The 26,008-nt window shown below is 40.1% G+C and overlaps 3 protein-coding genes and 1 long non-coding RNA gene across 4 annotated transcripts; 2 read left to right on the forward strand and 2 right to left on the reverse strand.

Annotated features, from left to right (window-relative positions):
- Positions 1–298: 298 nt before the first annotated feature.
- Positions 299–2,752, forward strand: LOC139216797 (perforin-1-like). Its single transcript, XM_070848029.1, has 4 exons — positions 299–831; positions 972–1,110; positions 1,207–1,418; positions 1,559–2,752. Exons 1-4 carry the CDS (start codon positions 299–301, stop codon positions 2,436–2,438), a joined length of 1,764 nt encoding a protein of 587 aa, XP_070704130.1. The 3' UTR covers positions 2,439–2,752.
- A 670-nt stretch (positions 2,753–3,422) lies between these two features.
- On the forward strand, positions 3,423–7,047 carry LOC139216694 (perforin-1-like). Its single transcript, XM_070847902.1, has 5 exons — positions 3,423–3,506; positions 4,734–5,309; positions 5,450–5,588; positions 5,685–5,896; positions 6,040–7,047. The coding sequence occupies exons 1-5, from the start codon at positions 3,481–3,483 to the stop codon at positions 6,917–6,919; spliced, it is 1,833 nt and encodes a 610-aa protein (XP_070704003.1). The 5' UTR covers positions 3,423–3,480; the 3' UTR covers positions 6,920–7,047.
- Positions 7,048–8,084: 1,037 nt separating this feature from the next.
- Positions 8,085–11,795, reverse strand: LOC139217292 (uncharacterized). The gene is made up of 8 exons (XR_011585600.1): positions 11,695–11,795; positions 11,288–11,329; positions 11,046–11,105; positions 10,207–10,281; positions 9,686–9,718; positions 9,323–9,361; positions 8,781–8,837; positions 8,085–8,345 (listed from the first exon to the last, which is right to left on the reverse strand). It is a non-coding gene; the product is annotated as an uncharacterized lncRNA (long non-coding RNA).
- A 248-nt stretch (positions 11,796–12,043) lies between these two features.
- On the reverse strand, positions 12,044–24,135 carry LOC139216291 (uncharacterized). The gene is made up of 18 exons (XM_070847380.1): positions 24,094–24,135; positions 23,731–23,821; positions 22,392–22,418; positions 22,059–22,112; positions 21,926–21,958; positions 21,593–21,667; positions 21,337–21,420; positions 21,057–21,086; positions 20,713–20,757; positions 18,118–18,315; positions 17,894–18,021; positions 17,380–17,608; positions 13,704–13,766; positions 13,539–13,586; positions 12,725–12,778; positions 12,411–12,443; positions 12,223–12,258; positions 12,044–12,117 (listed from the first exon to the last, which is right to left on the reverse strand). The coding sequence occupies exons 1-18, from the start codon at positions 24,133–24,135 to the stop codon at positions 12,044–12,046; spliced, it is 1,344 nt and encodes a 447-aa protein (XP_070703481.1).
- Between the last annotated feature and the right edge of the window lie 1,873 nt (positions 24,136–26,008).

The raw sequence follows: 26,008 nt of genomic DNA on the forward strand, positions 1-26,008 counted from the left end.
AGAATAAAGCAGCAGGCTGATGAGCAGCCTTACTGCCTTATTCTTTTTTCCCATAGAAATCTGCAATGGAAACAAACTATATCAGTGTTTTGTCCAGGCTTTCCAGGTTTCAGTTTAGCTGTGGGGTTGTTTTAAGCTTTAGATATGTATCCAAAGTTACTTAAAACAGATATCCAGACGGATTCTTGAAGAGGGGAAGGACATTGATATACAGCCTCACTTGCTGATATTTGTTCAAATAAAATATTTCTTTTTCAGGAACCATCCGCTTGCATACATAACCCAACTGCCCAGCAACATGTTTCTGTGGAATATTTGCGTCTATGCCAGCTTCATGCTGTCCCTCCCTCACTGTACACATCAGTCATGCAGAGAGGGGACACCCAGACAGTGCCTAGATGCAGAATTTGCTCCAGGTACCAATTTGGCTGGGGAAGGCTTCGACATCACCAACATGGAACGTAAGGGGGCCTTTGTGCTCAACATGGGTCAGTGGAAACGCAAGGACAAGACATGTACCCTGTGTAGCAACCCCTATATGGAAAACAAACACCAAAAACTCCCTTTGTCGGTGGTTGACTGGAGGCCAAAGCAGTCCTGCAGCATGAAAGTGACCAGTAATGTCCACCGATCCAGTGAGTCTCTAGTCAGCTCCAGCTCCTTTTCTGTGGAGAACAACTGGAAGACCAATCTAGATTTTAATTTAGGAAATAAAGGTGCCGCATTAATGCTAGCTGGAACCCATTCTAAACTGGCTGATTACTCCATGGAAAAAACTAAGAATGACAAGTTCAGCTTCGCAAGACACAGCATATCCTGCGAGTACTACAGGTGAGAAGATGAGCACTGGGATGAAACTTTTCTCCACACTCTACCTGAACTCTGAAAATAAAGGGAATACTGTTATACTCTTGTTCACCAATTCACTGTTATCTGTTCTTCTTTCTTGTCTGGTGGCTCATTGGAAACAGCTACCGAGTGTCCAGCTCTCCCAAGTTGAACAGAGAATTTCAAACAGCAGTGAAACAGCTCCCCAAAACCTACAGCCCTGCATATAAGCAACGATTTTACAAACTAATTGACATCTTTGGCACCCATTACATCACCAAGGTAAACTAAAATTACTAAAGCAAAAAACACAGTGGCGTAATCATAGAAAGTAACTATTTGCTTATGTGATATGTGCTAAAATGTATTTCATTCTAGGTGAAGTTGGGAGGAAGTATTCAATCTGTGACAAGCATCAGGCAGTGCCAGGCCAGCCTGCAGGGCCTCAGTGTGGATGAGGTACAGATGTGTCTGGAAACTGAGGCGTCCGCAAGCATCAAAGTTGAAATAAAAACTCAAACGAAACACTGCAAGAAGGACATTGACAAGATGGAAAGTAAAATGTCCTTCTCTAGCCTCTTCAATGACAGGTATAGAGCATTTCCTCATAGATTTTGTCACATCTTCTATTCATTTTCACACTTTGATTACATTCATTCACTCATAAATGACTATTTTCAATTTCAAATACAAATTGATTCAGTTTATTGCACAACTCTCTCCTCTTCAGGTTCACAGACATAAAGGGAGGCTATACGACAGAACCAGACCTTCTCTTCTCTGCTGACAAAAATCCATCTGCCTATAAGGAATGGCTAAACACACTACCACAGCATCCAGACGTAGTCTCATATTCCCTGGACGCACTTCATGAGTTGCTGCCTACCAACAGCCCTGCCCGGAAGAACCTGCGCTCAGCCATTAGCCATTACATCCTGGAGAAAGCCCTGTGGAAGAACTGCAGTGGACGCTGTCAGGCGGGCATCAAGAGTGACTCGAGGGATTCCTGCGTCTGCCAATGCCACAATGAGCCCGCTGTAAACCAAGACTGCTGCCCGACCCAAAAGGGTTCAGCGCGGGTCATCATAACTGTACAGCGTGCTTCTGGCCTTTGGGGAGACCATACCACAGCTACAGATGGCTATGTGAAGGTGTTTTTCAATAAACAGATGCTCCAGCGTTCTCCTGTTATTTACAACAACAACAACCCACACTGGGCCATGATCGTTGACCTAGGCACCCAAGTTTTATCAGCGGGTAATAAAGTGAGATTTGAAGTGTGGGATCAGGACAACAACTGGGACGACGACCTGTTGGGACAATGTGAGCAAGTTCTCTCTGCTGGAGTCAAAGAGGATCTCTGTAATCTAAATCATGGCCGGCTGTTCTACAAATGGGAGGTGAAATGTGCTCCGAGTCTGAGTGGAGATTCATGCATGGATTATAAACCTTCGCCAATGAATCAAAGTCTGAAGAGGCTGTATGTGTCCCGTCATGCCCACCCCGTTCCAAAGGCGATCCTGTTAGAAATGGGTGTGTTTGTGGATGAAACAAGCTCACAGAGAAACCAGAGCCTTACTGCTGAGAGTCAAAAGTCTGATGTGATATAAGATCCATGCTTATCTTTACTGATTATTATATTCAGGTTATTAAAACCATTTCTTTATTGTATTAATGAGGTTAATCTATGCAAAGGCATTACAGTGCTCATTATACTGTAGGCACATCCTGGTCTTTAATAGGACAGTAAAGTATATATAATAAATCATCTAAAAGTTCCTTCGGTTGATGAAACGTGAGTGTGTTTGGTGGTGATGAACTTTTGACATGATGTTTGACGCCATTTCTTAAGAGAGAAGTGAAGAATAGAACAATAAAGGTTTATGTTTAGATGTTCACATGCAGAGCCCATTACACATGTAATGCCGTCATATTCTAAATGTTTTATTGTGAGTTAGTATCTCCCCTGCTTGCACTTTTTCTATATCTCCTTAGCATTTATATAAATACATTTCTAGTGTATTACCCTATGTATTACCCAGTTTTCAAGAGATTGTTTTATTGTTATCTGTCATTTGAATGCTTGTTTCTCCTTTAATTTCAAATATGTTAATTTCTCCATCTAGGATTTATCATTTAGTATTCTCAAATAAATTACTCTTTTATATGCTACAACAGCCAGATAATTTTCTTTGCTGTACAGTGTTTGCTGCTGAAACAACGCAATTCAATCACTTGTCTCACAAAAAGTTTATCCCAGCTTTACATATACAGCTATTAAGTTAGTTTGTCTTTGTCTTAAGCTTCAGAATCAATCATTTGAGTGTGACAGTCTCCTCTTCTCACCAAGTATGGCCACAGCCCACCACCACTTCAGAGAAATGATAGGTTTGTGGTCTCTGGTTCGTTATTGACTGGAAAGCCAGCCTAACCTTCATGTTGTCACTATCTGTTTGAGTTTGCCTATAGACCAGCTCCTCCTCCTCAGTGCTGGATCTGCTCAACATTGATGAACTGTCAAACCGCTGTTTTTTTTTACTCCCCTGCTCTCTCAAAGACCACTGTTACCTCACCCTCACACCACCTCCTGTCCTGCTTATTTGACTTTTAAACACAAAGCACTGATATTCATGCTCATAGTGAGTTTCACAAATGCAGCGAGAACAGGCAAGACAAAGGTGAGTCTACGCTGATATGCTCATATTGAAAAATTCTTTCACTTTGTTTGAATATACAGACCCTCTGCATATTATTTAATATTGTGTTAATTCAATGTGCATCCAGTATAAATTGTTTATTGATGTATTAGTAATTTGATAGTATATTTTAGTTCTGTCACATTTGTAGGTGAGGTAGTATCAAACATCCACTGAGCTTTTATACTGTAACACAAGCCCATTTATTTATGGAGCAAATTTAATAACAGCAAATGTTGACCAAAGCAATGATGTGGTTGTGATACTAGTCGTAACTCAAATGCTCTGACTCAAAGAAAAAATGTCACAGCAGTTAAAATATGAGGAGATAAAAACATGTATAAGAGTCTCCTAATCCCTACAAGACAGACAAGGTTTTATTTTTGCAATTGAAATAATGCGGAAAACACAAATAATTATAAGAGATTGTCAGATTTACACCCATACCTGTGATTGTTGAGGGGAAATTTGATCACAGACCCTTGATGGAAACTGGGACTGAAAAATGAGGGGGTTTGTTTCACTCTCATGTAGCCATGTAAAGGTGTTTGGCCACCTGGTGCTTGACATTCTTGTGGTAATTAAGAAGACTCTTGAAGATTTCTTGTAAACAAATACGCTATGCTTCTCACCAAAAAGCATTGTGACTGTCAATGAGGTTTAACAAACATGTTGAGTGTATTTCCTACCTCATAAAACATTTGCAAAAAATGTGCAATGTTATGTTTTCTAAAAGGAGACCCAAGTAAAAGCAAAATAAATAGGTCCTGAAATTGGGCCTTGAGGTACACCACAAGAGAAAGAAAGATCACTCATAACTGGAACTGATCTATTGTGCAGATAAGGCTCAAAAGTCTTGTCCTGAATATGAACAACATGACTGAGACAGTCCAAGATAACATAATGACATGCTTTATTAATAGCAGCAAAGGAGTCTAACACATTTGAAATAACGTCATTTTACAAAGTTGTTTCTTCACGTTAGGAGGGCAAATGGTCAACGGGAATTTGTCAAAAATGTTGTTGTGGTCTACAAAGGAGATAAGCTATAAAGAGGCCTATCTCTGCATGATTAAAAGAGGATGTGACATAACATTAGACTAGTTAAGTGTTCATTTTTTGATTTATGTCCACTGACCAAGTGCTCTTAATGTGCAATGAATGGCACTGTATGCTCATGTTTGTTCAAATGAAATATTTCTTTTTCAGGATAAGCCATCAGTTTGCATTCATAACCCAACTGCCCAGCAACATGTTTCTGTGGAATATTTGCGTCTATGCCAGCTTCATGCTGTCCCTCCCTCACTGTACACATCAGTCATGCAGAGAGGGGACACCCAGACAGTGCCTAGATGCAGAATTTGCTCCAGGTACCAATTTGGCTGGGGAAGGCTTCGACATCACCAACATGGAACGTAAGGGGGCCTTTGTGCTCAACATGGGTCAGTGGAAACGCAAGGACAAGACATGTACCCTGTGTAGCAACCCCTATATGGAAAACAAACACCAAAAACTCCCTTTGTCGGTGGTTGACTGGAGGCCAAAGCAGTCCTGCAGCATGAAAGTGACCAGTAATGTCCACCGATCCAGTGAGTCTCTAGTCAGCTCCAGCTCCTTTTCTGTGGAGAACAACTGGCAGGCCAATCTAGATGTTAATTTAGGAGATAAAGGTGCCGCATTAATGCTAGCTGGAACCCATTCTAAACTGGCTGATTACTCCATGGAAAAAACTAAGAATGACAAGTTCAGCTTCGCAAGACACAGCATATCCTGCGAGTACTACAGGTGAGAAGATGAGCACTGGGATGAAACTTTTCTCCACACTCTACCTGAACTCTGAAAATAAAGGGAATACTGTTATACTCTTGTTCACCAATTCACTGTTATCTGTTCTTCTTTCTTGTCTGGTGGCTCATTGGAAACAGCTACCGAGTGTCCAGCTCTCCCAAGTTGCACAGAGAATTTCAAAAAGCAGTGAAACAGCTCCCCAAAACCTACAGCCCTGCATATAAGCAACGATTTTACAAACTAATTGACATCTTTGGCACCCATTACATCACCAAGGTAAACTAAAATTACTAAAACAAAAAACGCAGTGGCGTAATCATAGAAAGTAACTATTTGCTTATGTGATATGTGCTAAAATGTATTTCATTCTAGGTGAAGTTGGGAGGAAGTATTCAATCTGTGACAAGCATCAGGCAGTGCCAGGCCAGCCTGCAGGGCCTCAGTGTGGATGAGGTACAGATGTGTCTGGAAACTGAGGCGTCCGCAAGCATCAAAGCTGAAATAAAAACTCAAACGAAACACTGCAAGAAGGACATTGACAAGATGGAAAGTAAAATGTCCTTCTCTAGCCTCTTCAATGACAGGTATAGAGCATTTCCTCATAGATTTTGTCACATCTTCTATTCATTTTCACACTTTGATTACAGCGACTGAATTCACTCAAATGACTATTTTCAATTTCAAATACAAATTGATTCAGTTTATTGCACAACTCTCTCCTCTTCAGGTTCACAGACATAAAGGGAGGCTATACGACAGAACCAGACCTTCTCTTCTCTGCTGACAAAAATCCATCTGCCTATAAGGAATGGCTAAACACACTACCACAGCATCCAGACGTAGTCTCATATTCCCTGGACGCACTTCATGAGTTGCTGCCTACCAACAGCCCTGCCCGGAAGAACCTGCGCTCAGCCATTAGCCATTACATCCTGGAGAAAGCCCTGTGGAAGAACTGCAGTGGACGCTGTCAGGCGGGCATCAAGAGTGACTCGAGGGATTCCTGCGTCTGCCAATGCCACAATGAGCCCGCTGTAAACCAAGACTGCTGCCCGACCCAAAAGGGTTCAGCGCGGGTCATCATAACTGTACAGCGTGCTTCTGGCCTTTGGGGAGACCAGACCACAGCTACAGATGGCTATGTGAAGGTGTTTTTCAATAAACAGTTGCTCCAGCGTTCTCCTGTTATTTACAACAACAACAACCCACACTGGGCCATGATCGTTGATCTAGGCACCCAAGTTTTATCAGCGGGTAATAAAGTGAGATTTGAAGTGTGGGATCAGGACAACAACTGGGACGACGACCTGTTGGGACAATGTGAGCAAGTTCTCTCTGCTGGAGTTGGGGAAGATCTCTGTATTTTGCAGCATGGACAGCTCTTCTATAAATGGGAGGTGAAATGTGCTCCCAGTCTGAGTGGAGATTCATGCATGGACTATAGACCTTCGCCGATGAATCAAAGTCTGAAGAGGCTGTATGTGTCCCGTCATGCCCACCCTGTTCCAAAGGCCATCCTGTTACAGATGGGTGTGTTTGTCGATGAAACAAGCTCACAGAGAAACCAGAGCCTTACTGCTGAGAGTCAAAAGTCTGATGTGATATAGCTGCCCACATTGAGCCTGGGTCTGTTCGAGGTTTCTTCCTGTTAAAGGGGAGTTTTTCCTTGCCACTGTTGCTCAATATAATATCTGATGCTTGCTCATGTGGGGTTTCTTGAATCCTTAATTTTGAATTCCTGAATCGTTGGGTCTCTCTCTAATTAAAGAGTTTGGTCTAGACCTGCTCGCTATATAAATAAAGATTGATTGATATAATCCTTGTTTGGCTTTGCTGAGGCTTACATTCCAACATTACTTTTTAAATTAAGTGTGCCAAAGAAGTTCTATAAACAAAACCCCTAATCAAATCTCTACTAAGATTGTTGTCAAAGAAGCTGCAACTCAGTTATGGAAAATGTCCCAGAACTTTGGTGTATTCAATTTTTGTTTCAGTTTAATTTACACAGAAGTCTTTAATTTGCAGTTGCACAGTTTAGTTTCTGTACACTGCATGAACTGTAATTGATAGAAGACTATTGATAATGTAGGCTGTCAGAAATCAACATGAGCAAAAGATTCAGATGACTGAAATGAATTGCTAAAATGTTTACAGTGTATGTTGTCTTTAAATTCTGTATCCATGTGTAGTGTCCATTATATTGTATACATTGGTTTGTCTGCTGACTTTCATAGGACAGCAAGCATATGCATTAGATCATCTAAAAACATGTTGGATTCAATGCAGATTTTACTACCTATAAACTTATTTCTACTTATTTTTATATACTTTAATTGCAGATTCAAAATGCTTTCCAAATCTTTCCAAATTATGCAACCACTTTGTAACATTTTAGCATCTATACAAGCATTTATCTAGTAGTGTGTTCTATTTAATTACATTATTATTCAAGGCACATTTGTTGATCATGAATGAAAGAGCAACATCTGAACTGTTCGTAGTATTTAATGTTTCATCTTATAACTTTTAGTTTTCATTTGAGTGTTTGTCTTTGGTAGTGTTGCCCTACATAGGAGAGGAAGTGGTAAAACTTCCTGTGTGCGGATGAGGCTTTGCTGACGTTATTAAAGAGAACAATGTGTGCAGCGAGACATTATGTCAAATGTTTTCACTCTGAAGCTTCTATTCATCATTTGATATATAATTTATTGGATTTAAACAGTAAAATCCTCATTTTGGTATTTATTTTAAAACATAGAACATTTTCTTGCACTTAACATCTATTTATGTTCATCAATCACCACCAATTTTTGTCAGTGTTGACAGAATAAGACTGGTGGGGCACAGCAGGTTTTGGACCAACAAACAGACATGGATAACAAATGTCCACTTAGAGAGAAACACAAAGTGTTAAGAAAAAAAGAACAAAAGACAAAACAGACAACACAACAGGACAAAATGGAATGAAACACATCACACTGAACACATGGTGAAAATTATCCACTGGGAGAGGTCCAGGTCATTTGGATTAGCCTGGTTAAAGACAGAGACAAAGGGCAGGGAGGAAGAACACAAAGACAATGAATCAGGAAACATTGATACATTTGACAGATTGATGACAAACACAACACCACAATGAATGTGTGCAGTGGTTATAACAGATCATTGCAATCTATATTCGACCTGCCTTTCTTTAACCCTTTAATGCCTGAACCATGAAAACCATGACGATTTTTGAAACTGGAGTGTTTATTGAACCTTCTGACAAATTACGAAAGAAAAAAAAGTAATACGTTTTAATTTGTATAATTTTTGCTACATCCTGCATTTTTGTGCCATTTATTGCTCACAGTTTGTTTATCTTAAACACAGATAAAATACAAAAAAATATCACACTGATACATGTCAAAGTCATGAATCAAATATGATACACTTGGTGTTATAGGGTTAGAGGTTTTTCATTCTCACCTTTGTATCCATTTCCAAGAGCACCATTCCCTCCTCCATATTTACCAGCTTGCTCTCCTGTGAGAGGATCAACTTAGTTGAATGTTTTAAATGTGCTCACAAGGAAACTGCAGCGGTTTGACAGCTAAGTTAAACCTTGCAAAAAAGGATTTAGACTTTTATTAGAGGACTCAGCCACCTCACTATGCAGGCTCCATAGCACTGAGTGGAAAACAATCCATAATGCATGCAGTTGTACTTTAGTGAGAAAGAAAAGTAAAAGTACATGTTCAGAGCATGTAAGAAGAAAAATTGTGAGTATAGAGTTCAATTTTTGCAAAAATAGCTTGACCTCACTTTTTTCAGTCAGGAAAAAAAGGGTTTAAAAGCACAGCAATAGTTAGAGGCATGCAAAACTGTACGATAATTTGATATGAAAGCTATTTCGCAGCACAGCAAAATTTGCAGCACACGATGTGCTGTCACTGTAATATTATGCAAGAAGACAGCAAAGTGAGTGGAAGTTGATCATAAATGAGGAGGTCTGGGGCTTTCTTGCTTACCCAAGGCATCTTGAGTTGCTCCTAGCTGTGCACCGTAACCTTATCAAACACAAGCCAAAAAGTTACATGACCAGGTCAAAACAGACCAGGACAAAAGTAGAATACACAAAATACATTCATGTTATCGTTTGGTGTTTTTTGGACTTGGAGTAACTGGAGAAATATGTGCAGCCAAAGGATGTAGTTAAAAATTAATATCTCAATTATGCAAGACATACTGATACTAAAAATACTTATCACTGTCACACTCAAGCAGTTGCAATTGTGATGTACTGGTGTGAGACAGAGGCCTTGTGCACTGTCTGAAATGTTCATGTTGATGTAAGTTGTTTTGTTTTTGTTAGAGAGTGCATGAAAATGTACCTGTTTGCTGAGCGCCATATCCTGCACCAGGTCCTGAAACAACACAAAACATGCAGATGGGGATAAAAATATAGGTGTAACAATGGTAACAATGATGAGTCATAACAGACAGGTAATACTCTGCTGTGAGTCTGCACTGCAGTATGCTTTATCTGTGTGTACAATATTTCTTAGATCACAGGACCTACATTAGAACTGCTGTCCTTACCATAATGCCCACATGGAGACAGGAAAGAAAGCATTCATGTTCATGGGAAATCAATAACTCTAATAATAATAATTAAATAATTAATAATTAATATTTTTCTGATGGTTTGTTGTCTGAACTACTTTTATGGTTTTTGTATTATTATCCGTTTTCACTATTATCTGTTTGACTGAGGGTTCCTACTTCAGTGGGACTTAGCTGGTAAAATAGAAACCACCCGACATAACAATGCCTCATAGAAACAGACTAACAGTACTTTTTCCATCTCGTACATTTCTCACACTTTGCAGCTCACACCATTACTCATTCTCACCATATTTGTTAGCGGTTTTGGCGCCTTCAGCACCAAGGGCGAGCTGCTGAGCAGCATATGGGTAGCCACCATCACCTGAGGGGACAGATATGTTAAGCATTTAAAGGTGCTATATGCAGCATTCAGAGCCACTACATGTTGCACTACAGCACCAGGCCGAAGACGAACACACAAGACAAAGAAGATAAACAAAAGAATAAAGCTACAATGCTAAATGATGAGGTAGTACACTAGGCAAGCAAGAAGCAAGAGCATGTACATCTGGGCTACTATTTTACTGGTTGAAGATAATGATTTTTAGAGTATAGTAACATTCGTAACATGTTCAGCTTGATAAGGAGCTATCTCATATTTGCTTGCTAGCTATCCTGCTAATGCTGCTGATGGGTGGGACACAGAGGGAGTGTGACTTCCTGCTCTTCGCAGTATGCCATCACTCCACTACATCACTACATAGAAAAGTTGTTAGTAGTTGTTTGCTGCTATATTAATCTTCAAAATCTCATCTATAGAACCTTTAACTGTACTGGTAGCTGTGACGTTGTGGTAAACTAACTTTTTTTTTAATTTTGTTGATGGAGTTTATTCACTTAACCACTGAGTCCCTAAGGCTGGGGTTGTTGATTTTGTTTCCATTATTGTATAATGTATGGATTTGAGGCCCTTGATCCTGCTACACCAATAAACTGATGAGGATTAAGTTAAAATCTCATATAAACAATGCACAAGGGGAGTTCATTATTTTTGCATATCAGGACATCTTGAGTGTGTTATTATGCTTACGACATGCTTACACCACTATGGTTGTACATTAAGTTGCAAGCACATGCAGCTCTTACCCTCCAGTCCAGTAGGAATCACTGGAGCATTACCATAAGGAACCTGAGCAGCTCCTCCTCCTGCAGGATAGAAATCAGATGGGCAAGTTGACTCATACATGCTGACTCGCTTCACCCTTTCACCTGCACAGGCTATAAACCAGCTCTGTGCTGCCTAGTTCATGCCTGACACATGCATGGAAAGTCACATCGACAGAAGCCTGACTAATACTGTGACAGAGGGATGTCATGTCATTGCTCACCATATTTGCCACCAGTTGGTTCCAGTCCTGTACCGAGTGCTCCTGAAGGAGAACAAGAGGGGCTTCAGTTCAGTTCATCAGAGAAAAAAAAAGTATTCATACAGAGCTCTTGTGGTTAAAGTTCAGGCGGTTGTGGTAGATAGATGTTTTTAACGATAGCTGCATTTCCTCTTTGATTGAAACTCTGCTACTATTTATCGAATAATCAACTCGTTTTGCCTTGAACAAACTCAAACCATTAAAGAGCTTGCAGCTATGCGTGCTGGGAAGAGGACAATTGTTGGTTCATATTATCTTTTCCTCAAGTTTAGTCTATAAGTTGTATGACTTGCATTGTTGGCTTGAATAGTCAGCCAGAGAAACATGCAGTATCATCTCTGATGCTGCTCCATCCATAAATCTCTTACCATACCCTCCCTGGACCTGTCCAGCATAGCCTCCTGTGCTCAGGGCTGGAAAAGTCAGAAAAACACAAAGATTCAGGTCAGACACTGTTCATCCATTAGCTTATTTACACCGTTAAATAACACTGAGAAGCATCTACACGAGCAGGAAGTCAGAAACCACCAGATGTTCAGCTTGTATGAATAAGAGACAATAGCTACACCCAGTGGATAAAAGACCGCACTGGTAAAGTTCAGCAGAGGAAGTGTGTTTCCTCGACAGCCTCTTATTTTTTTGGCTGTCAAACATCGCAGGTTAAAGCATCTACGGGTTAGTGCATCACCTGTTAAGGGTTTCAGCAGGTTATAACTGCTAAAAACTGTTACCTTCACTTTTCCCTGCTTTGTTCTCAGCACCATCAGCTAACTCTGCAGGGTAACCAAGCCCTGAAACATAGTTCTAATTAGCATTATAATTATGTCAGCTAATGACTCTATAAGGAGAGTGAGCTCTACCCAACCTCCCTTCTTTTTTCTTAAAATGGCACTCACCAGCCCCGTAACCATCACTGTAACCATTCCCATAACCTGTGAAGAGAAGAGGCTATATGTGAAAACATACAAGGGAATATTTAAAGCTAATATTTTCAAATCCAAGCTGTATTTGACATTTTTGACTGTACACAGTACTAAAAGAAAAAGAAATGTTCAAGAAAGCCTTCTGCATGCATGGGAAATACCTGTTGATAAAGCTTTTGCACCAGCATCTCCACCTACAGTGGGAACAGAACAAAGATGGCCACTCAACACAAAAGGATCCTGTTTTAACTGAATGTGATCACTGCTGTCAGGGGCAGCTTTGATGCTGATTCCCTTTGACACCAAACAGAATGAAGAATGATCTTTGGTCATTGCAGGCAGACAAATCCCATTTCAAGGTTTAACTTTTGATTTTCAGATTTAAAATGACTTCTTTGTTGCCTTCTAATCACAGAGTGCACACTGTTGCAGAATTTGAATTTCTCTGGGCATGTACTAATGAATTTTCACTTACCAAAGCCATTGCCTGCCATTGCACCCAGGTATCCTGTTGCTCCCTCACCATAGCCTGTGACAACACACATTCTAAACATAGTATATGGTACAAATACTCTGTATTCATTTATTGAAAGACATCAATATCTAAGTTGGAATAAATATTAAACACAGAAAGATACCACAAAGTATTTTGATGCTCTGATTTCCACACAAAAGAAGAGGAAAAAACATCCACAGGAGGAGAACTTGACTGAAACTGTTTGTGAATAACCCTTTGTTGTTCTTCTACTTTTTTAAAAGCACTATTAACTATTCACCAAAAAGGAAAGGTACTTGATACTGAAGCACTTTCTCCTGTGACCTTTAAAGAAAGGTGAAGATGAAAAAGACTCAAATTATTGGTTTACAAGGCAAAGTAGGAGAAATAGCTGATTTTCTGCCATGTGACACATGATCTACTCTGCATCCTCAGCTCCACTTACATGCTGAACATTCAACTTCAAGAAGTAAAAAATCATGGTTCCCTTAGGTCTGTGTTGTCAGACAAGCTTCCACATTTCGTTTGTGGGGTAGGCCCTTTAGAATCAAAAGTCAAATAGAGATTGAAAAGGGTTCAGAAAGGAGATTAATAAAAATTCCACAGCCTCACCAGTTGACTTCCCTGCAACACCATGGGGATACCCACCCTGTCCAAGAGCAGCAGCAGCTGAGATTTATTTTAGAGAGAGCAAGACTTAAGACTTAGGACAGGGTGCAAAAGGAAAAAATTAAAGCATAAACCCTGAATCAAAACAAAGGAGAGCAAAATGAATGAAAATGTACATCATTACCTCCAAGTTTGCCAGCTGCACCACCCAGGTATGCTCCCTGTCCCAAACCTGTAGACAGTGCATTGAGATCCTTGACCACAGGTAGTGTGAATTTACATCAGTGTCTCCATCTGCTAGCAAGCACTGTTAACTTTTCCTGCATTATGTGCCAGTGCCCAACATTACCTGCTCCATAACCCCCGGCGCCCAGGTTTGCTGCCAGATAATTTCCTGCTCCACCAATATATCCTGGGGAGGACGGGAAGTTAACACAAGCTCAGCAAAATCCCCAGTAATTTACTGTGGATTGAAGGGACATGAGCCCCAACTTTTTCATTAAACACTAGTGCCAGCATTTATGTAGAATAGTCCGATTTGGGTTGAAAGTCAAATTTAAAATCCCAATCTCACTTTAAACACATAAGAAACATAGGACATAATATTCCACCTCATTCAGTTGTTTCCATATATAAAAGATACAGAGGTTGCTGCTAATGGAGTGTTTGACATGTGCAGTTGACAGTGGAACAAAAAACATAATCACACACATAGTGGATCAACATCTTTGCCAGGGGTTGGGTGGTTCTTAGCACCCTCTCCACTGGACACTGACTAGAATGAATGTTGCAACCTCAAAGCCAGGTGCTGAATCTTCATTCAGCATGTCTTTAGAACTTCTGCTTGATGGATCACACAGTCATTTCTCTTCGCCTGCAATGCCTCAATGAGACAGAGAGATGTTGCTGGAAGTATTAGGTTAGGTTAAGCAAAACTAAGAACTACAGCATCAGGACCACTTTCTGCAAACACAAAATGTATTCAATGCATTCACCAGAACTGCACCAGATGCACCTACTGTGCATGTAAGTATAGTTTAACATGAAGATAAAGAGATGACCCAACAGTAACTTTAAGGAATCTGAGCTAAACCTCTTTGTCCTGACAACTGGAGCAGGGATTAAGAGATCATCACCTGAATGAACCCCAAGCAAATCTGAGACATGTAATGCACATCCTGAGGTGTTAGTGAATATAGCAAACCCCTCCAAAAAAAATGTGCATATGAGTCTCACACTCAAAGGTCTTCTGACAGTTGATTTAGAATAATCAGAAGCCACACACATCATGGTACCAAGAAGAATACGAGAGCTTCAAGGTTCTGTATTCGTTCAAATTTGCTTTGCTACAAAGTGACATAGAGAAAAGAAATTTACTGAGAGACTAGCACCTGGACCGTTACATTATTCTGTATATGTAATAATAATCTATTGTTTGTCTTAATTCTGGAACATTTAGTTACTTTTCAGGAGCTCAACCCTGTGATGTTTCAAGCATGCCAGATCTTTCTGATCAGCCATCATTTCTGAGTTTATGCCAAACACTGTGGTGACAGTTGTGAGAATTTTCCATCTTTAGCCTCTATACATAGGAGCTTCCCCAGATCATGTTCGGTTCAAGGGGTCCCATTCATGCCAACTGTGAAACTTGTGGCGAAGCCCTGTCCCTGTCCTGAGTGCACAGCTCTCTGATTGTTTGGGTTGGCTGGAGTGCTCCAGATAAGGAGTGACGCTCTGTTGTCAGGGTTACTAAGGTCGCAGGTGATAGCTGTTCTGTGGTCCAGACACTGAAGGATAGACTGTCTCGTATTGGAACAACATGCTGATGGTGACCTGGAGATTTCATACAAGACAATCTGTAGTATCATGGATGTTTCTCTGTTAAGAAACCAGAGAACCCATAGACTATTCTCTCATTTTCTTGTTATGTGTTTAATGATCTTGTCGGGGAATGCAGTCACTTTGGCACACCTAGCTGGGGTTAAAAGACTGATCACAGGATGCAACCTCCAGAATTGAGGTGACATCTAGCAGTGGTCACACTCGCACCACACTCTTTCTGTTCTCCACAGTCAGAGCTCACCAGATTCAGAGATTTCCATCACAGCAGATTACTGAGCGTACACTCTCAGTAAACTCTGCTTATTACCATATCTTGAAGACCACAACAATAATTACTGACTGGCTCAGACACAGTTATGTGTCAGTGATCACAGCTCACAAACTCTTCAAAATACAGTCAAATATAATCACCGTAGCTTCAGGCTGTATACTGTGGGCGTGAATGTCTAACCAGTTTGCTGGGTGTGCACAAATATGCACCAAAGTTGGTCATGGTGGGGGCCAAGGGATGGGAACCATGTGAGGCTCCCTAGAAAATGCAGTGTAGCTCAGTTATAGAACTGGTTACTTGATATGGATGGAAGCAGATTAACACTTACAACAATAGGTTTGGTGACAAAGCTACATATGGACAAACTGTGTATATTTAGAATGATAACATATGTATATGGTACTGAGAATTATGTTGTATATAATGTTTATAAAAAGCAAATATCTTTACATTGAAATGGACAGTATGTCCGGTTTGGAAGAGGAAAAGCAAATTTGTTTAATTTGAAATGAGTTTAATTTTGTTTTCTATTGTCATTTTACTGGGAACTGCACACTACTGTGCTTGGTAAGATAGAAACGGATATTGATTTTGTAAATATGGATGATGCACAAAGACACACACATGAAACATTTCAATTAGCTGGTTACTGGGAAAGCCTGGGAGATGAGAAAAAAAATAGTAATTTATCTGTCTAAACTGTAGGCATGTAGCAGTTTTATAGTGTTCATTTGAATGTTTCACATCGTTATGTAATTTCAAAGAATACAGAAGTACTTTATAATATTGTGACTTTTTTGCTCTTCTCTTTTGTACATGAAGTACTACAGGATATACGTTTTGTAAAATAGTGGTGTCATGAGCCAGATATTTAGCATGTCATAAAAACTAAACTAAACAATAGCCTAAAGCACAACAGCCACACTCCCTTAACACAAACAGAAACACACCTCAAGGTGCCAATAAACAAAAGATTAAAACAAAACCTGTGACAGAACAACATGGAACCAACTGTGTCACTGTCTTTTGAAAAAATAGGTCCAGCATGGGAACTGCTCCCAAAAGTTAACCACAGACACAACATCATCCTTTGATCAGATAACAAGCTAATCAGATATCAACTGTATATTCAAAATCATAATAGCCAACAATTAATGAACAAATGGTCACAAATATAATTACTGAATATAATCATTACTGAATTACTGAATTACTAAAGCAAACAAAGTCTGTTCCGGGGTTTCATGGCCCCTATTACAGTTTCAAGTGGCTCATTTTCAGATAAACATCCAGACAATACATCTAAAGCTGTTTGCCATCTGCCAACATGCCAGAGGAAGAAGACATTTTTTAATTAGTTAGTCAACAATTATTAATCGACTGGCACAAACATGGATGACAGACAAAGAGTTTGCTCACCATAAGGAAATATTTCTTGGTTATATTTAAACTCAGATTATTACCCAATAAGCATTGGACACGAGAAGTCACTAAATGTAAAGAGTGATTTTTAAGACAGCTCCCATTCCATGTGAGAATAATCTCTCAGCAGAGTGGGAATGAGGAATCATTAGTTAGGAGTCCAACAAAAACAGGGCCAGTACTTCAGAAGAGACACTGCTTTCTAGTCAACAGACACCTGAAAAAATGTATTCTTTACTAAATTAATACATGTAAGTAAGCATTTGGATATGTGGTTGAAGGTCGAATTTAGGAGAAAAATATAGTGAAGATCTGAAGAATGAATAAAAGGACATTGTTATGGTGTATAAAGACAAAACTTTGCTCTTACTTGTTGCCTGGGTGTTCCTCCCAGTCTGTCCTGGGATACTGACAGCTTTTGACTTTGCGGCATCACGTTCAGCAAGGGAAAGGTGTTTTACTTCCTGACCACCACCAGTAAAGCTTTTACCTTCCTGGCCTTCTACTGAGGCGATGCCTAAACTTTGGGTTCCACTTACAGCTGGGATCACCTGTTCATAGCTCCCCCCTCCTTGCACTTGAAGATTTAGAGAACCACGACTACGGGTTTCTACAGCTACGGTCCCACGGATTCTAGGCCCATTTATGTCTTTAGCCACAAGCTCAAGGTCTTTGACAGCCTGCTGATCTGCTGCAGCAGATGCATAGTTTGTGGTTGCCTGACGACGAGGAGGAGAGAATATGTTGCTTCTGACATCTTGACTTTGTGAAAGAGACAGTCGATGGGTTTTCTCTTCTCGTGTTTGTGGAGTTGCACATCCAAGATATTTGCTGTTCTTGCCAACATGGGGCTGGGGCCCTAGGCTCTGTGTTCTCTGTGTTTCTGAACCCAAAAGTTCATGGCGATTGATTTCCAATATATCTGCCAAATCACTAATGGATCTGCAGTTTGGGGTTCTCTGATTTTGTTGGATAGATGAATCATAATTTCTTGCACTCTGTACCCGAGAAGACGCAGAACCCAGACTTCTGATGATGTCAAGAGGCAGTTGCTGTCTGCTGGCCAGTGTGGCCCCATGGCTTGCTGTGCCCCTTCTGTGCCACATAGGCTCATAACTTTCTCCTCCTTGTGCTTGTGAAACAGACATACTTTTATGTTGTTTATCAAGAGGCGTCATAGGTCCAAGACTTGATGACTGAACCACTGGATCAAGGCTTTTGACCTCACCTCCAGGGGGTGGTATGGCAGGTGTATTGGTATTACCAAATATATTGCTTCGCCTCATGTCAAGCATTTCAGGTCCAACAGTTCTGTCTGCTTCTCCGTATGAGGGACCAAGTGCTCTGCTCTTTTCTCTCTTCAGATCTTGAACAGCTTGGCCCTGACTGGCCATCTCAGGTCCACCCAAATCTGCTGTAGACACACCTAGCAGAGAAATATCATCATGTATTCATGATTTCCTGGTGGCTCAGAGACAACAGAGGGTCAACGGCACTGTTCGGTATTTAATTTGATGTGTATATCAGAGCATTCAATGCAATATACCACATCACCCGGAGTGATCAGTATATAAATGGAGGAAGTTGAGAGCAAACGGAGACAAGACAAAATCCATTATGGCCTGAAAGTGGTCCAGTTTCAAAGGACAGAATCATCACCATAATTAGGACCTGAGACAACAAAGAGACAGCACACAACTAAAGCCACACACCGGAAGGACACACATAGTACCTCTCACTCAGGTACTCAAAGCAAGTCAAAGCAGTGACAGCAACACATTAGACATGACATGACAACAGATTGTTGCCATTCCAAATTGCCATAAAATACACCAGCACAAGACGAGCACACCATCTGACAGCATCAGTGTGTGACAAAGACAACTGATAGACAAAGGTTGTTAAAACACTGATGGGACATTAAAGCAGATACCTACAAAGAGCAGCAAATGTTTTAAAAGTGAAAAGTATTTGCCGGTAGGAGATTTCCTCTTTTACAGTGTCACTCGTCAGATTTTTCTTGAAACTACATGGGACATGCATACTATGTCCCAGTTTTCACTTGTGGTCCCAGTTCTGGACCAGAACCAGAACTGTAACCAGAATAGATTTTAAACACTTCGTGGCCTTTAAGGGACTTATGGGGTCCCTGATGTGTTTTTTTCTTGCATCCACAAATGTATTTGTCTTTGTGGGAACAAGTTATTATGTAAAGTAACAGTATGGTAGACCTATGCTTTTAAGACCATGGGGGTAAGTTGCGTTTATAGCAATATGGGACATTAAGGGCTGAATAGTAACTTGATATCCCCAAACAAGCAAATTAAGTGTGTATGAGTGATTTGTTTTTGTGCCCAAATAACTAAATTCTGCAGAAATTGATTACAAGCTTAAAGAAGCAAAACACAGCTTTCAGAATTGTCAAAGTAAAAGTTTCATGATATTGTAATCAAATTGTTAGTGTGTATTTAGTTTGCATAACTCTTTTTCCAGTAGCTCCTTCAGCTCTTGTGAAACGCAGCACTAAGTACACCACACGCATCAACTCTCCTTAATTCTGATTAATTCTTAGAGTGAAACTGTGGTAATAAGAGCTGGGGAATTCATGCAACATGCAACACAGATGAAACACTGAGACAAGCACAGTCAAGCATCAGCATGTGCATGTCCCCTGTGCACACCAAATAAAACGGAGGGGCTGCTGATAATATTACAGTAAACAGATGTGATTTCATGCACAGAAATGCAGCATTAACCCATCAGTGAATCATAAGACACCCATTTCACAGATTTTACAGACAAACTGAACACAGAACAAAGACAAACACAGACCAAAAAACACTAAGACCACAAGTTGATGTGGTGAAGGTTTTACCAGGTTTTTGTTCCTTAGCCCTCTGTCCAGTGGGATACCCAAGTCCAATTCCTAATGATAGCAGATAGAGGGAGTATCATTTATTTCACTCAACAAGTTAACTGACAGAGACACCAGAGTCAATACAATCACCAGATCAGTGCTCGAAGTGGGCTGCTAGTCACCCGTTCACAGTACTGTCACTTCCACACTTTACTGTTTGGTGTTTCGTGACTTCTTGCGCACGGACACTTTTCACAAGCTGCTGGTACTCTTTCTGCCCTCTACTTATCAGGTTCTCTCAGCGATTCATAAAGACCCTGAATAACGTGTATTACCCAGGGGGCATTGGGGACACTATGTGACACTCAGCTGTTCCCGTTCTCGCCTGCTTGCTTTTCTTTATCGTCAGCTGGCGTAAGTAACGTTACATCAACCTTACAGTAATGTTGGCCTCGCTCCCAAAGGCCACAAAAATAACACAGAGTCAGACAATGACACAATAGAGTTTCAAATGTCAAATCCTACCCAACCAGTGCTGCAGTGAGCAGCAAGCTAACGGTCATTATTATATATTACATTTTACATAATTATGATAAGTATTATTATAATAAATAGCACACGATTTGCTGATACCGGCCAATACACACACCCACTTGTGAATAGGGGGAGTTCTGACAATTTTTTCCACCTCAAGCACTGAGCCAGACAGTCTTACACCCTGTAGGCTGGTTTGCAAAGACAGGTATCAGTGTAAGGTGAGGTGAGGTGATTATGAAATAATAGGTCCTCAGTTCAGTGGAACAGGACAAATTGTTGGACATGGTTTTGCATGACTACCTGCCTACCTTAGAATGTGATAGCAAACAATGTGATTGTCATATGATCCCCCCCCCCCCCCCCCCCCCAGCATACACATCTGAGCTGAGAAGAAGTTATGTTTGAGCTAAAAACTGAATCATCTCTTACCTGGTCGGGCTCCAGGATAGCCAATGCCAGCTAAAGCCCCATATCCTGGCGAGAAAACAAAAAGCCAAGTTCAGAGGAGGTTGAGCAAATCTGTAAATCTGACAAGCACTCTGATAACATCACTAGAGCCCTGGGTTTTTCTCTGTTTTACAAGGACACATAATTTATTTGCTGAGATGCAATCTGCTCCATATATCATGATCACAGACAATGATAGAGTGCCACTTAGCTGAGATTTATGAAACAAACAAGCAGAGGGCTTTCAGAGAGTGTAATTCACTGTGTATACATTTGGGCAAACAACATCAGGAAATCATGGGAAAGGAAACAATATAATCACGTACCTGGCAGAGTACCAAGGCCAGCACCATAAACTGGAAAGTCAGAAAGACACAGAGTTAATATTTATTTACAAAGTCTTGTACAGTTGAGACCCAGCTGTTTACGTTAGGCTACTTTATGACAATCAGTGTAAATAACAATAAATACTTGTGAGGTTGGAATGAAAGTGATAAAATATGCAATTTTTTAATGATTTTTAAAAAATTATTATTATTAAAATGGGTTGCTTAAAATCTGAAAAATATCATTATCAAATAAGCAACAGTCAGAGTATAGTCTTACCACGTTTCCCTCCGTGGCCCAAACTCAGTCCCAGTCCATTTGGAAGTCCAGCCCCCAAACCCATTCCTGTGCCAAGACTGGCACCTGCAATCACAAGAAAGATTGTTAAAAAACAAAAAGGTTGTGAAAACTCTGTCAGACTTTCAAACTTTATTTTCTACATAGGGGGAATTAGTAATCTACAACATACATAAAGGGAAGATAATGTAAAAGTAAGAAGGTTGTGAGAGTCTGATAGGTGGTTATAATGATCTACCATAGGCTCCCTGGTTTCCATATCCACCTTGCTTCAGACCTGCTCTACCTCCTAATCCAAGAGCTCTGTAACCTCCTGTGAAAACAGTAAAGAGAACACATTTCACATAGCAGTGTCATCTTTAGAGACATAGATTGTTACACTGCACCAGGACGGGAAAGATGGGACTTTGCGCTTTGCAATTCACCACAAAGGATTTAACCTCAAAGAGTTTAATGGCCACTGATGTAAAAAAAGTCCTTTTTTCTTATTTGTATTTCGATTTTTGGCTACATGACACGTAGGTTTGTAACTCAACAAGCATTATGTACGTTTCTTCTTAAGACAGCTTACCAACACCAAGTTGAGCCCCTGGGTAACGTCCCACTAAGATTTAACAAGTAAAAACATGAGCATTACTTATATGGGGTGAAAGTAATTTGAAACAATGCTGTGTGCAGGAAGTTAGACAGAAAGTTAAGCATACTTCCAGTCTTCATTGCTTTGCTGCCATATCGGCTCCCCAGAGCTCCAAGGGCACCTGCAACTGAGAAAAAGTAGAAAAAAAATAGTATTTGATTTTTGATGTCGTATACACTAGACATGTAAAGACAACTAATAGGATATGTGGACATGTGCTCTTAACAACAAACCTGATGATTGGCACAGCTAACAATGCACACTCATGCATCCACAACTAGATCAGTCAGTGAAGGTGGTAATCTTGTGGCATTATCTTTTTAATCACAGATATTTGTACTTTCATTCATTAGTTAACCATTTGGTGTAATGGTTAATGCATGCTAAGAAAACTACTGACCTCCTGGTTTTACACCGATGCCAACACCTGATGAAGAGGAAAACACAGACACAAAAAGGAAGAATATTTCACATTTAAGGAAATTGTTTTCTTATTAGTGTTTCCAGGAATTTATACTGTCATCTTTGTCAGTGCTTATTAAAAAAGCTTATTAAAAAATGCAAACATACGTACACTCTACATTACTAGTAACCTAGCTAGTTAGTCGTGCTAACGTTCAAATTATCTAATCCAAAACAGACCTTTAAATTTAACGAGTTTACCTCGTTCAAAAGTCAGAGATTACATGAAAAAACCTGATGCTCGTCTGTTTTCAATGTAAGTAGTTAAAAAAGAACAGTAATTAAAAAGGTTAAAAACATTTTAAAAGTGTGTGATAAACCTCTGGCTGGCAGCACTCTTCCCCAGGATACACTTTGGGGTCTAACACCTGTAAGATAAAAGAATAAATAATAACCTTGTACCCTTGGTAGCAATCACTTTTGTCAAAAAGTTCATAGGGTATACAATAGACCAAAAGTCCTGTATGCTGTTTTTCAGTTTGAAAAAAAAATGCCACTGTAATGTTTCATGAATACTGTCAGATGACTGGGCAACAGGAGGAACAGATATCCATTGCTGGAAACGGATGATGGGACAAAAATGGAGCGACTCAGTGGAGCCTATTTGTTCTTCTCACGACTGGTCGTCAAATTTTACCTGCCTCTGTCACCTTTTCATCATCATCCTTTCATCCTTTGATGCAAAGAAATTAGATAATATAAAACCACAGTGACTTGGCGGGATCAGCGATGGTGGAACCTACGCAGACCTGTAGGTTTTCTTCTCCCTCAATCTCACAGACATGATATTTAACAAGTAAGTGAGAGTGAGTCACTGGAGGTGCTGATCCATCAGGGCTTTCAAGTTGAAATCTGCCTCTTCTCACATACAGTATGTAAACTCTTTGATCAAGTGAATTTGCCACTCAAAATGACAAAGGCTAACTTTTCATGACAACAGCAGCCGTAACTTACAATACTAACTGTGTAAACAACTATGGCCAAAATATTATCTTTTTCAATTGTAAAGATTATTTTTCAACCAATAGGCTAAATTGAATAATATTACATGATATAAAAAAAAAATCATTTTAACACATACATAACACTTGCACTACTGTTTTTTAACAAGAGCACAGACAGCAAAAAACTATCCAGATCACAGTTTTCACAGCTGAGTGTTCAAGTCAAGGTGAAAAATAATCAAATCTGTTCAAATAATAATTGTTTATAAAACTGTGATCTTAATATACAGCCAGAGTTCAGTCTTTGTTTATGTAATCCTATGTTTTTCTTACCGCCTTGCAGAGTTTGCTGAGCCAACCAGAGAACCAGTGAGGTCTGGAGCAGAGCTCGAACCAGCATGATGGAGGAGAAAAGTGAGGACCACTAATACAGAGCAGAGACACCAACTGATGGACAGATGAATGGATGGATGGATATATGGAAAAGCACGCCTGCCCCTCTTGTCTTATATATGGTATTTTCTTTGATACACTCCCACTGCCCAGTCCTGCCCTCTGCACACACACACACACACACATAGACATACACACACACACAGGTCTGATTGGACACAGCCAAAAGCCCATTTTGGTTCATTTCCATTAGCTGAGAACACACACACAAGGGAACTCAGATTCAGTATTTTTTTCCTGCACCTGAAAACCCATACCCTCCCAGAACATCTCTGTGCTTGGCATGTTGCACCTCGACAATTAGAGACTTTTAAGAGATTGCATTTTAGCGGTTTATTGTAGCATTATTCTTATTTTTCTGACAGCTTAAGATAGAAATGCACTGTTCATCATTTGTCTGTTTTTGACTATTTTAGTCAAAGATGTCATTGTCACAAAAACAACAAAGCAACTGGGCTCAAAAAGCTCTTCAGTAGCTTAAGAGCTAGAAAGGAAATGCTTCTCGATGAAGACGTCGCTAAAGAGCAAACCCCCAGTGTGTCTGACTTTTGTTCCACTTGCTGCACTGTTAACAAGAATTCAGGATCCAATAGTTTATTTTTCACATATGCAGGTAATATGTGTAACAAAATGCAATGAGGCTGCGCCAAAGGTTGTGAAGACTAGTGTGAAAAATAAGGATTATAAAAAAGAAATCTGAGCGATACAAAAAGGAAAACGTACGTATGTCACAAATATAGATCTACATTGTGAAGGAAGAGAAAAGGATTCAGCAGTAAGGTATAAGAGGATGCACATAGGTCAGGAGAAAGAGTTAACCATCTTACAGGCGCGAGGCCTTCTCTTAATCACTGTGTTCTGTCTGCTGCTAGGATGATGAGGATGCTACAAGCTCTGGTTCTGCACCTTGAGGTGCTGAAGTGCTGCAGGGTGTGGGGCCAACGGTACGCCCCACTGAGAGCACCACTCTCTTAAGGGCCCACCTCTGAGCCTGGTTCTGTTCGAGGTTTCTTCCCGTTAAAGGGGAGTTCTTCCTGCCACTGTTTCCTAATATAATATCTGATGCTGCTCATGTGGGGATTCTTGAATCCTTCATTTGGAATTCCTGGATCGTTGGGTCTCTCTCTTAATGAAAGAGTTTGGTCTAGACCTGCTCTTTATGGAAAGTGTCTTGAGATAACGCTGTTATGAATTGGCGCTATATAAATAAAGATTGATTGATTGATTGATTGACTGACTGATTGATTGATGAAGGGCTCTGCTGTAGAAGGAATCGCAGCTCCAAAAAGCAAGATCACATCTGGCATATAATCTTTCACACACACAGACACATTTACACACAAGTGCATAAATAATCACCACTGAACAGCCTAACTGACATACCCAGCATGCACATGTACTGCCCTTGTCAAATAATAAACTTGTGCCTAATGATCTTGAGGACAGAAAAATTATATTCTAATTTTTTCGTAGAAAATTAGGTTTTGACAGATGGGTCAAATTCAAAACTCATCTGCGTCAAACACTGTTTGCAACAGACCTTTTTTCTAGGTTTTTTTTAACCAAAGTAAACATTACACCTCCTAAGGGGAAAATAATAAAAGCAAGCAAATAGAATCTGTTTAAGCAGCGTAAATATCCTGGTAAAAAGGACATTGGAAATTACAAAGTTAACATTGCATCATTTTTGTATTTATTTGTGTATGTGTCTTGTACAATTTAATGAAAAACATCCAACAATTAACCATTTAATGTGGAAACACAGTATACTGCTGTAGAAATGGTCCTCAAAAGCTGCCACCTAAAGCTGCCACAGTTTTTTGTATTGTAATCTCACTGTCAGCTGTCTTTGGGCTCTTTGGGGTAACGCAGAGTCTGTTGAGACTGTGTACAAGAAGCATTAGCCCGTGGTTGTATCAACCCCAAGCTCCAGATTCATTCTAATATCCTATAGTGTGGGAGGTCCCTTGAATAACAGCCATTTCTTAATGTAATGTTTGAGTTTATGTCTTAACCTCAGGCACGGCGGCGCTCAATGCAAACGTCTGACTGGAGAACCACATATGATGGTCATGCTTTCAAAAAGGCCAGTTGTTTTTATGCCACCTGAGGGAAACTGAAGTCACATGTGCAGACCACCACATCGTCTTCTCTGGTG

This window comes from Pempheris klunzingeri, chromosome 17 (genome assembly GCF_042242105.1).
Source record: "Pempheris klunzingeri isolate RE-2024b chromosome 17, fPemKlu1.hap1, whole genome shotgun sequence".
Taxonomy (NCBI): domain Eukaryota; kingdom Metazoa; phylum Chordata; class Actinopteri; order Acropomatiformes; family Pempheridae; genus Pempheris; species Pempheris klunzingeri.